This window comes from Lasioglossum baleicum, chromosome 3 (assembly GCF_051020765.1).
Source record: "Lasioglossum baleicum chromosome 3, iyLasBale1, whole genome shotgun sequence".
Classification (NCBI taxonomy): Eukaryota; Metazoa; Arthropoda; class Insecta; order Hymenoptera; family Halictidae; genus Lasioglossum; species Lasioglossum baleicum.
Window position 1 is genome coordinate 13610241 of NC_134931.1, and position 13048 is coordinate 13623288.

Here is a 13048-nt window from a genome sequence, read left to right on the forward strand (position 1 = left end):
ACAATTGAACCGATGAATAGACTGCGGACGTTTATGCAATTTTCAATTTTTGTAGACGAATGTTACGAAAGTGAAATAAAGTACGATCTTATTTCCAGTGGTAGTAGACCCTTTGTAGATCTCAAAGAAATAAAAATTGTACTAAATTCTGTCGAATATTGCATTCCACTCTAGTTCGGAAATTTTCGGATGCTATAAATGCATAAAGATCCGCTGTCTAGTGATGAAAAATTTAAACGACAATATCGCGAAAGTGAAAATATGGGACATGCATATAAACAGTCTGGAAACTGAAAACTGAGAAAATTTCTACAGAATTTCAGAATGCAATAAAAACACTGTACACGCCACTTAAGGGTTAAGGAACGTCCGAATATTATATGTATAGGTATGCACTAGATTGGCAACTAATTGTAAGTTCGGGACCTTCACATTTTCTCAAACGAAGTCATTTATTGTATATATTTTTTTTAAGCATATTTTATATCAAATTAATCGAAAAATTCAGAGCTTTCCAATGATATACTGTTCAAAAGGAATGAGATTATAACGATGCAATAAAAGAATCACGAAACAAAAGGTCGCGAATTTAGTTCCCAACCTAATAGGTAGGCATAGTCCTGTGCTTCTTGATCGAAGAGCAGTCGTTGCATGTCTAGTTCAGTATATCTTAAACAGACCCAACAACTATCCTCAACTAGTTAGCATCAGAAGTTGGGGCAAGGATACCGCGCGACCAAGAAGCAGGGTCGCCGACATCTTTAGTCTATATGTATAACACGATGGAAATAAGAGTGTGCAGTGTCCTTAAGACCGCATCAGGAGGCAAACAGTGGTTACAATATTAAAAGACGTGTCCGAGCGTCTCGCGTGGCACGTCTTCGCGCTACTGAAAAATAGAAGACGCGACAATAAACTGTCACAGCGGGTCACACTACTTACTTAACTCACGTACTTACGCAAGAAAAAGAGGTTCGGAAGAGAAAGAGAGATACACTCTCGTGTTCGAGAGGTCGCAGGGGGTCGATAGCGTGTATGTACACAGGTTTGTAGCTGCGACGCGTGCGGGGATGTAACAGCATCGTTTCTGTCCCCAGCGGGACTGTCAGGGATACGAGAACACGCAGCCCTGAAGAACCGTTCAACCCCCGGAGGGCAGAAACACATCAAAATCGAATTCACCAGATGTCCAGGAAAACGAATCTCCCGTGCCGTTCCGTTCCGTCCCTTTCCGCGTGGAAAACGACGTTGCACCCACTAACGACGTTAGGGCAGCGCAACCACCCCCAAGGCGCAGATGCGTTTTGCGGACGACGATTTAGAGGGTCGAAAGGATTTCACTGTCGCCATCGATAGTCTCAGGTGTTTGCCCCACTGGGACTCGCGAAAGAAGCTGTGATTTCGATGGGAATTAAACGTGCCTGGATTTCGGGCTTCCTGAACATCGTCTAAGAAAAATGAAGCTGCAGGTTTCCTGGCATTGGCTGCTGCGTGATGGAATGTCTAATAGTTGGGGAGAAGGAAAATTAGCCCCTTCTTGGCTTCAAGAAAGTGTATTATGTACACGTTGCAGCGTAATGTTCCTTACTATATTTTATCTTGACGTTTCAAGCTCCATTCATCAATAATTTTGCAGGTGTTCATGCAATTTTTTATATTTTTAGATCAATTTTGACAAAGTGGAGTCAAATAGAATTTTACTGTCAGTGGCAATGGCCTTTCCAGATACAATAGTGATCAAAATCGTACCGAACTCTATTGAATTTCGTGTTCTAATATTTAAAAAAATTTTCGTACACCATCATTGCATAAAGGTCCGCAGTCTAGTTATCATTAATGTGCTATTTTCTAAATGTTTTGTGATGGACACGAGGCTACACATATTAGACAGCGGATCTTTACGCAAACTAAAAATTGTCTACCTGAATTGCAACAAACTGGAGTGGAATGGAAAATTATTTTCATTCTTAATATGTTTAATAAACTAAAAATAATATAAGAATATGTTTAAAATCTTTTAGTGGTTTTACTGTTTCGAATTATACTTACTCTCTACTGATCATTAATAACTTGTTTTGTTTTCAGAAAGGATGACCATTGGGTAGCGGCTGAAATAAGGAACACGTACAGATATAACCAGTGTCGCCAGATGAGGGGAATCACGGTGAGATGATGTACTCCCTCTCTGATGACGGTCTACGGCACGGGTACCGTGGTCTACGGTCTTAGTGGGGGGCGTTAGAGTGTGCGCATGGTGCTGGAATGGGATAGTGGAAGGGGAAAAGGAGGAGAATGTGTGAGAGCCGTTTGGCTCTCATCTGGCGACACTGCGGTGGGGACGGTCTTGCCTCAATTGAGACAAAAATGCCCACACGCTTGACTGAACACTCAAAATAAAAATTCGAAATAATATTTTTAATTTATTGTTCAATGTAATCTAGTTTTTCGGTAAAATGTTGCGTTCTATATTTATTTTCTTTTGCTACTATTACTATGGGACAAGTTAAATTCATCAACTGCTACCATTATTATGGAACAGAGGGAGTCATTTATTTTATTCTAATTTGTATAAGTCAGTGCACAAAAAACAAACGTTCAAGATGTACTTACTACGTCGATGAAACTTCCTCGAGCCTGTGTTCACAATTTTCGTCTGTAAACTGAAATAATCTGGTAGAAACGTCAACTAAATAAATGTGAAAGAAAGGCACACAGAGACACGTATACGGAAATACGAGGTGGTTTATTATAATAATATTTATAATCATTATGCATCGCGGCGGCGTGTTTCCCTCGCGTGTTTCCTTGCATTGCAATTACAATTACAGACGGTTAATTCGGTGATAGAGTCCAGCTACTAAAACAAGTTCGCTCGCGCGCTTTTTCCATCGCTTTCGTTTCGTTTGTATGTATATATATACCCGCGAAAAGACAATTTATTTACATCGATCGCCGCCTTAACAGTTACCGGTTACACATTCCTATTTATATTTATAATTTTAATGATAATTAATACAGCGTCTTTAACTGTTACAGCGCGTGTATGTGTCCGGGCTCGGTACACGCATGTGTACATACATCGTGTAATTCACGTGTCAGTGTATACATATACGTGTGTGTATATGTACGTATGTATGCATGTATGTGCATGCATGCATGGATGTATGTGTATGTATGTAGATGTGTATATGCGTGTGTTCGCGTACGATTTCTCGAATGTATAACAGCAGATATCTACAGGGTGTTCCTTAAAGTAACGTCGAAAAGTAATCAACAGGGGAGGGTATAATATTACACGATAGGACATTCGAAAATTTTATACACAATAATATTATCAATAATATTTCATCATTTCTCCTTTCAATAATAATAATAATAATAATAATAAAATAGCAGCGCCGGCTATTCACCGACGACCGTAATAATAATAATAATAATAAAAATAGTAATAAAGATAATAATGTCAATAATGATAACCGGGTGGAACTGCGGAACAGCTACCTATCCTCCGATATCAATGATTCTTTCAAGTGTTTTAAATAGACTGCGGATTTGATGCATTTATGACAAAAATGAGTAAGCACAATTTAAAGCAGTGGACACATTAAAAAGATTTAACGACATCAGTGTGCATTGGTTTCAGCTGACTCGGATAATTAAAAGAAGAGAGAAATTTTTATTTCGCTCCTCTGTCTTGCAATCAGTGCAAACATTCTTTATTTTGCATAAAGATCCGCGGTCTAGTTATAAATCTCAACATCTTGAACAACTTTTTCAAGATCAACATATTCGCGGTAAACTATCTCGGCACCACTACAGTGAGTATTGGTGGCCACTTACTTTCTGTTTAGAAACTGAACGTCTGTTATAATTATGTCACATGGACGTTGTCGACCGTGTTGCGGTCAGGTCTAATCCGGACCAATACTTCTAATTAAGTTATGACAGACATTTCTTGCAGTCTCGTGTGTGCAAGTTGTGAACGGGACCTCTGCGGCAGAACTCGCTGTAGTGGCACTGATAGTGAAAAACTATAGGAAAAAGTCGTTCACAAAGTATCGATTTCTCCAATATATCCAAAGATCATCGGAGAATGGGTGGCCGTTGTACAGTTTCACCGATAACCGTGATAGAAACGAGGATTGAATGGTCGATCGTCTTATCATACTAATATCTTACAAAAGGAGGAAACGTAACGTACAAGGTTGCAAGCTCGAATCTCCGGGGCGTCGAGGAACTTCCGGCCATCTCCATGGGCAGAAGTCTCTCGAGTTGCCTTCGAAACAAAGTCAGAAGGCCTCCCATCGGCCGAACGCCGGGACCGGTCGACTTATCCATGAGACGATCGATATTTTCGGGCTGGCGACGACGGAACGCAACGAAATCCGTTCGAAAATAACGTCAATTAAAACTCGTACTACCAGGCCAGCCCTTCGCTCTGCATCTGGTGCGGCTCCAGGAACCCACCCCCGCTGCCACCGCCACCTGGACCGCCGCCATTCCCGCCGGCGCTGGGATTACCCTGTCCTCCACCTGAGAAACATCAAACCCATCGAATCGTTGTGCCGTTCGCAGCCTCGATCTATCGAGGGAATCGTGGGATCCGAACTCGCGGTATAACCTGCCTGCCACCATGTTCTACCTTTAACTACAGGATGCTGAAACGGTCCCCATCCCCCTTCGACCTCCTACAATCCCCCAGTCGCGCTATTATCGTTTACCAAGTGGATTAGGTAATTGTTTAACCCTCTCCTTATCGATCGGCTTACACTTATCTTTATCTCGCGATAAAGTGGAGAGCAAATTGTTATCCTGATTGCAACCTTCGCGCACACTACAACCGGTTGCTAACGTCAAATTACGTAACTTTATAATGTATTGAAAAGATCGACCGTTTCAAACTATGAACAGACGGTAATAGAAGGTTGCGACGCGCGGAATAGCTTTACCTTTGCTCTGGTAGCTTTACGCGGTTATCTTCCTTGATTCGCTATTTAGAAGGTTATTTAACGATCTTATTACGTTTTTAAGTAAAAGTTACATTTTTTACACTAGCGGAGAATGGTTAGACAAAAGAGTTGAGATCAAATATTCAGAAGGTTATGCAAAAAAAAAGGTATCTCTAGGTTGTTTATGTTGAAAGAAATTTTATCTGTCTATGTGTACGTATATGATATCAACTCTAGTAAGATTTTAAATAGAAATCAAGTTTTAAGAACAAAGACAAATTCCTTGATGCTCACGATGTCCTAACTACCATAATCACGAACCCAGAGTGAGGAAATCACGAACGCGATATTAATTATGCCTATAATTCACAAAAATCGCACAAATAGTCTTCGGATGTGGTTCGTCCATCACCGCGCTTTTCGTATGCCCGCTAGCTATAATCGTAGCACATAATGCAATCTTCATTTGGAGAGTTCCCGTATTTTTCATGGGAATAAAAATGCAGTAATACTCATCTCCGTCGTTCTCAGTGTTCATTTTCTTTTTCCTTATTCTCGTTCGTAAGAAAAATTGATTACTGTAATACCCTCCGGTTCAAAAGGTAAGGTAGTAACAAATAACGAAGGATAAAGGGCCTGATGCTAATAGACCACCATCTATCCCTCTTGTACCAGAACTTAATAAATATCGATATAAACACCAAGTCCAAGTGACACACCAACCACTAATAACGTAACGTGGGGACCTTTTCAACACCCTGTATACATATACTATCTATTCATCGAAATCTCGTCCCGTTACATTACGCATCAATGCTTATAAATCTGTGATAGACAAAAGTAGTAATATATCCAAGTAGAAAAGAAAAATTGATTTTTTCGAGGTTCTAGACCAGAGGACCTCCTTACCCCCTGCACTACGATTAATTTAAGGGGGGGTTTCGGTGATTAGAACTTATTCGTATGTAGTTCGTAATTTCCTTTAAAAATAAATCCTGTACATTAACAATTTTGGAAATTATTCCATAATTTTTAATAGATCCCCCAACAGCAACAGTTACCTCAATAATGAACCAGCGAAACTCGCCCTTAATAACGTAATCTAATAATTTTGTTTGGGAGTTTTGTGTAAAAGTAGATTTTTAAGCTTCCTTTCGGGGTAAGCACAATTTTTGAAAAGCTTATTAGCAGGCCTCCAATAGATAAAGTGTTCACAAAATAAAGTAAATCCTAATGAAAAAAAAAGTGGCTATTTGAAAATATGTGGAGAAAAGATTGCGACACCAGTCTGCGAGACGGCCTAATAGATTGGTCCAGTGATTTTTTAATAGATCCCTCAACAGCAACAACCACTACAATAGTGAGCCAACAACAGTCACCCTTAATAACGTAATCTAATAATTCTGTTTGGGACTATCATGTAAAAGAAGATTTTTAACCTTCCTTTCGGGGTACAGCACAATTTTTGAAAAGCTTAGGCTTCCGGTAGATAAAGTGTTAATAAAATAAACGATCTTTTTTACCCTATCGTAGGGCAAGGGGTTAAACAGTGAATGGAGATTTCTTAGAGTGGCTGTAAATCTTAATAAAAAAAAAGTGGATGTTTGAAAATATGTGAAGAAAGGATTGCGACACCAGTCTGCGAGAGGACCTAATAGATTGGTTCGGTGATTATAGGCTTGTAAAGGTATCTGGTCGTACCTGTAGGTGCTAGGAACTCGCCGGGGCTACCGCCAGGAGGTGCAGGGGGCCCCTGACCAGGAGGGCCCGTGAGAAATTCCGGAGGGCCGCCTCCCGCACCCGGTGGTGGATATTCCCCTGTCACCGCCACTGCGGCCGCCATACCCGCTAAACTCGCCGGGTCCAAACCTGTCAGGAACAGATTACGCACTATTCAGGGAGGATCGTATCCGGCCGGCTATCTCCGAACCCGGCTGTCATAATTATCGCGACCTACCTACCCGCTACGATGTTTACTACAGTAACGATCGAATCCCGACGAGAGACTGTTACGATCGCGGGATCCCAAGTTGATCGGCCTCAGCCAATGGAAACCGGCTAACGTGAAACAACCTACGCGTTTCGCGTGTTGCCACCATTCGCCAAGTACGATTGTCTGAGAGCGATGGAACGATACGCCGACCGATCGATTATGCTGCGAGCGTGTGCCACTCGCGTTTACGATCGCTCTCGTAGCGGGTAAATAATGATTATTAGACTGCGGATCCGTATGCATTTCTAGTGGGCATAAATCTTCGGAAAATTGCGCAATTTCCAAGCTCAAAAATTTCCAAGCCTCAAAAAGATGTTCCGCGTTGCGAAGGTATTATCTAGTAGGGCTTCTCTAGAGAATCTGAATCGCTTTCATGTTAATTGTGTGTAAATGTGGAAGTATAAGATTTGCGTATTTACCAGAAATTTCTAGTGCGCATAAATCTTCGAAAAATTGCGCAATTCGACGCTCCAGTGCGAAAGTTTTCAGCATCAAAAAGATGTTCTGCATTGAAGAGGTATTTTATGCCAAGAAGGGCTTCTCTAGAGAAGTAATTGTGTGTAAATGTTAAAAATATTATTGCAGGAAAAGTAATTTGATTTTACCCCAGTTTCACGATAACCGACTGCGGAACCGTAAATTTGCATAAACATCCGCAGTCTAATGATTAGACCGTCAGATTTTATGCGTGCAGAGTAGGTGTGCGTTCGTGTTGGTGACTTGTAAGCGAGAAAATAAGGTTCTTAAACGCGGCGTTTGGTTCAGTTCATACCTGATAGAGATCTCAACACCTTGATTCACAGTAACGTGAAATATATTAAGCATGTGTGCGTAAAATCACGTCTACAGAGTCAAGCGACGACGTCAGCCTGCGTGATATCTCGTCCGGAATCACGAATGAATTTAAGAACGCTGATACATCACAGACAGGAGATGTAAGGCCAACGTTTTACATTTTATAAAATTTACAAATTAGTATTAAGACGATACAAGTCAGAAATATCTTTGCCTCGGCTAATTCATGAAGGTCTATATTCGCATAAACATCCGCAGTCTAGTAATAGTTACTTTAGTGTTTCGTGGTGGCTTTGGTTTCAGCAGTTTCGGAAATAATGTTTACTTTTTGGTAGAAGATATGGTTAAACTTCTCATCCGGAAACCAAAGATTTTCAACTTTTTAAAATGCTATCCTGTAGATTTTAAGATAGAATTTTATGCCTGTTTAAAGTTCAGCGATTTTTATTTGATGGCATCACAAGCGCAGCGGCTTCGCTCATTGGACAATATCTGAGTAGATACGAAATCAAAAACGCTGAATATCGCTGAACTTTAAACACATATAACTTTTGAACCAGTGAATTCCTAACATTGAAACGTGGATTTTCAGCATTCTTTCACCGAAATCTACAGACTCACATTTAAAAAAGTTGAAAATGTTTAGTTTCCTAAGGTGAAGTTCAGCCTAATATCAATTATAATTATATAAAAAGAGAATGTATTACGTGAATGCAAAAGTTTTAGTTCTTGTCTATCGTTCGCACATAATGACTTATGATGATAATTGCTATGATAATTAGCCTTTTTGTGCAATTGCTTGTTTGTCATCGATATATGTTTAAATAATCACGTTCATTGTGGAATGGTACGGTAACCCATATATCGTGTATAGGTAAAAGAAAATTGAAAACGAGACTAAAACTTTTCTTCACATGCAACAGTCGAATAAAATTCGGAAAGAATAGCAGGGAGACACCAGGAAACAGATCGAACAAGTTCGTTTAGTTGGAATTCCAGAACTCACCTGGATTACCGGGTCCGCTGAAGGGCGGTCCGTGTGGATGAGGGGGCGGATGGGCGCCGAAAAATTCATGGTGAAACGCCACGGGCCCGCCGTAACCGAATTCGAACTTCTCTGCGCCGAAATATGGAAAACCGGGCGGCGGTCCGTCTTCGCCGCCCAGAGCACCGGGATTCAGATTTAGAGGGAAGCCCCTCATCTTTCTGGAGCCGCCGAAGAACGGGCTCCTGCCCATCGACGTCAGTTGCTTTAACCTCCGCTCCTTGCTCCTTTTATTTTGAAACCAGACCTACGCAAAAGGGACACCGATCAGCCGCGATCGTTCGATTCACTTTTGCCAAGGATTTGCTAATTTTCCGTTTTTCTCGCGGGGAGATCGATGATCAACCGAAAGTTACGCGTGTGATCACTAGATTGCGGATTTTTATACATTTATGAAGAAATTATAACTGGGCGAATTATAAAACAGCGAAAAATATAAAAATCTAAGAATATTGTCATGTTGATTTCAACGTAAAATGACTACTAAGGGATGAAATGAATTTTTATTTAACTACTGCTTCCCCTCCAATCGATGCAAAATATTTTTATTTTGCATAAAGACCCGCAGTCTAGTGATCCCTAGAAATTTTAGAGAATCTAAAATAGGAAATGGGGGAATTTTAATGAATTTTTAACTGTGAACAATTTTTTAAGAATTCCGAAATCATTTCCGCTAAGTAACAAAGGAAGCGACGATCTGTTGGTATATATCAGAACTAACTATCACAATTTCTACATGTTAATTTTACAATTTGTTATTAACCCGTTGGGACAGTATAGACGGTGTCCCATAACTTCCGGGAACCACTTCGACGATAGATTCTACACATGAAAACAATTAAAAGAGTTGATATAAGCATGTTCCCTATATAACTTTGTTTAACTCTAATTGTAAGTAACTAAGCTATCATGCGTGGAAATAACGACGCCAAATAAAAACACGAATATAATTGAACCGTTTTTATTCAACAACAATATTGTTACCTTATAAAGAAACAGGATACATGAAATGAAAAAATGATGTTCGGTATTGAATTGATTAATTGAAACGTTTGACGGATCACTGATATCGCAAGATTGAAACGTTTCGATCGTCATTTTTACGAAAGGTTAGATATCTAGGTTACTTTCACAAGAAGTGTTCAAAACCACTCTCTTGAACCTGAACACAAGCCTAGAAAACGTTTTCCCATTCATTACATTTTACCCTCTTCGTTCTCCAGGTATTTTCCCCGATTTTCTAGTTGCCTTGCTACATTTTCTTGCGAAGCAATTCGCCACTTTTCTTTACACGATGGATATGAACAAATAACAAAAGTGCAGAGTTCATTACTAAATTAGAATACAAAGTAAGATATTGAATTTTGTTTGCAAATAGACAGGAATAATTAAATACGTGCTGCAACTAAAACACGCGAACAACTAGGACATATGTTTATATAAACATCGTTAATTGTTTCCATGTGTAGAATCCACCAAAATAGTTCCCAAAGTTACAGGATACTCCGTATAGCTCACTCGGACTGTGTGAACACAATTTCAAATTTTTCGAATTCAAATTAAGTAAACCACGTTACAACGTAACATTTCTACAACCAAATATTTTATACATGTAGATTATTATGCGAGTAATGTAATCAATATACTTAGCATTGTGTACATATCTGACAAAAATAGAGCAAATACAAGACAATAAAAACATTTAAAATATTCAAACATAAAAGGACATTAAAGAAATAAATATCTAGGTAGGTTCTGTATCTTGCAACGAATGCATACAATTTCACATAAAAATGTTGTACGTACATTTCCTTGAAATAGGAAATCTTTTTTCTATCACAAAAATGAAAATATGAATTTATCCCACGGGTAGACTCTAACATAAGTTTCTCTAGAACGAAATAACTTTCTAATAGACGATGAATTCGATGAAATCTAAAGAGAAACAAGGAAACGGTATGAACCTGTATCACTCTCATGGGCAACCCAGTCTCTTTCGCTAACTGTTCCCTGATGTGCCTGGTGGGTTTCGGAGTCGACGAAAAGGCCGATTTCAGAATCTCCAACTGTTTCGCCTTTATGGTCGTTCTCGGGCCTCGCCTCTTCGAGCCAGCACCTCCGTCACCGCTACCACCGCCAGCACCGCCATCAGGACTTTTGTTCTCCGTTTGACTGTCCCTCGTCTCGGGATCTCCATCCAAAGAACCTTGGAGTAACGCAGAGGAACCCGTTTAATTATCGATTTACGGTAAACTGTAAAACGTTCGTCTGCCGTACAAATTACACCGGGCTATCGATCTCGTTAAAATTTACAGAGTGAGGGGAAACGGTCAAATGTGGAGTACCGTTTTGTTTTTCGAATGTTATTGTTAAAAATTAGTCGCAACAAATAAATGATTCTCACGAGTGCAAGTATACTCATACATTTGCACTCACAATTTAAACACGGTATTGTATTTTTAACATTATAAACATTTATATAACGGGTACCCAAATACGGAGCAATGGGATGGATGATCAAATTTGTGAAATGTATTTTTGAGAAATAATGAGATAGGTTTTCATTCAAATAAATTTGTTTCAATACAATATCATCAGTGTATTTAAATGGCTCTTCTAAGCAAGAAAAAGCTTTGTTCTTTCCACTAGGATTCCAACAGGAAGAGCAACTCTACAAAAATAAACCTGCATCGTACACCGAGGTGTCAAACAACAAGATCCAAAACGATTCTAGAATTGATCAGCCTGGAAACAGATCGCAAGTGAGGTGTACAAGAAAGGGTTGACATCCTCCCCGACTTCCTAAGTGGATTTGCAGCAACGCGAGTTATCGGCTGAGCAAACAATAACAATTTTTCCTAGCTGCGGTTTCTGGGTATCACGATACATGTACTCGTGCATGATATACATATCCCGGAATCTTGATCAGCTGGATCGAGGTAACAACAATCGAAGCCAATCCCCCGGAAGCGATGCGAAACCCCCATCAGATTATCGTGGCTGTTCTTCAGTTGAAAGCTATACTCGAATACACGTGCGTATGCGTGCGTGTGCGTGTCTCTGTCCGGACAATGTATGGACGCGTACCGAGTAAAATAGGGGTCCAACTCTTCGCGATAATCTACATTATACCCGGGGAGGTATAAGGTCTTAACCACGGGACAAAGAAAATGTTTGGACAGTGTCACACTGCGCCACGGGGGCCACCCTTCGCGAAGACAGCCCTCTCTTCTGCATCGGCCGCCAATCGCAGAGAGAGGAGATGCTTGTACCGGGTTCGAGCACTGCTGAAAGTGGGGGGGAGAGCGGCTCATTGTTGCCCTCGGTCTCGATAAAAGAGCAGAAGCGAATAATAGACCGGGAAGACCTGACGCGGTTAGTAATTCGTGCTGACGCTCCAGGTCAAGCCACTGAATTTCCTCCCTCGCTCGAGGAGGGGCTCCGAACCGAGTCTCGATTAAGTCGTTAGTCGGTCCCAGTCAATCGTCCTTTGGAAATCGAATTTGTCGCAATGCGAACAACTCTCCAGCCCAACAACCCTTCCTGTCTTGCGGGCGATGGCTGAAGATTCGGAACGGTTCAGTCGTCTAACTGTTGGACTCGAACATATGATTGTACCAGGTGATACGAGTTCGGTAACGTCTCGATACACATGAGAAAGGGAATGAATGTAGTAGACAGAATCTCGATAAATTACTGTATTCCAGAGTCTTTTGATGTTGCTCAACTTGTAAGTTTCAGCAAGAAAGAAGAGGTTATGCAAACTTTCAAGCAGACGAAGCTCTCTTCCAAGTCAATTACACACTCCCGTCTTAAGTCATTTGGAAAAATTAGAAGAATCGGATCAACCTTCTCGTGAAACTCGCATAACAGTTTGTTAAGAAAGACATTGTGTACATTCCTCTGACTTTAATCTTCGGATACACTGTATGTGTGTATAGAGGTTCAAATAAATTCTGAAGGTGACAAACCCCTCCCGAAAAAATTGGTGAAAAGATCGAACTATAGGCTTACCTTGATCCTCCGAGTCTTCCTGCTTGCAAGGATCGTTTCCAAGAGGTAGATCGCCAGTATGGCTAACCGTCTGGTCACCAGGACCACCCGGGCCTAGATTATGGGACCCCAGATGGGGGCCACCGACACCACTGTGATGATGGTGAGCACTACCGTCCTCGTCCTCGTCCTCCGATCCCGAACCCATCAATGAGTCGCCTCCTGCCGAAAGGTTGGACGATTCTGCTCGTAAACGATTCAAACCGTATGTTT

General features: G+C 40.7%; 1 protein-coding gene across 3 annotated transcripts in view; it reads right to left on the reverse strand.

Moving 5' to 3' along the window:
* Positions 1–643: 643 nt before the first annotated feature.
* The window catches only part of Lim1 (LIM homeobox 1), a 53670-nt gene continuing 41265 nt past the window's right edge, over positions 644–13048 (reverse strand). Inside the window, exons 4-8 of one of the 3 annotated variants that reach the window (XM_076447569.1) lie at positions 12797–12997; positions 10747–10988; positions 8744–9029; positions 6651–6839; positions 644–4533 (exon numbers count right to left, since the gene is read on the reverse strand). In XM_076447569.1, coding sequence (XP_076303684.1) covers positions 4418–4533; positions 6651–6839; positions 8744–9029; positions 10747–10988; positions 12797–12997 — 1034 coding nt within the window. In that variant the 3' untranslated portion in view covers positions 644–4417. Of the gene's footprint in view, positions 4534–6650; positions 6840–8743; positions 9030–10746; positions 10989–12796; positions 13019–13048 lie in introns of all 3 variants that reach the window. The other 2 variants (XM_076447567.1, XM_076447568.1) reach the window with 2 other exon arrangements.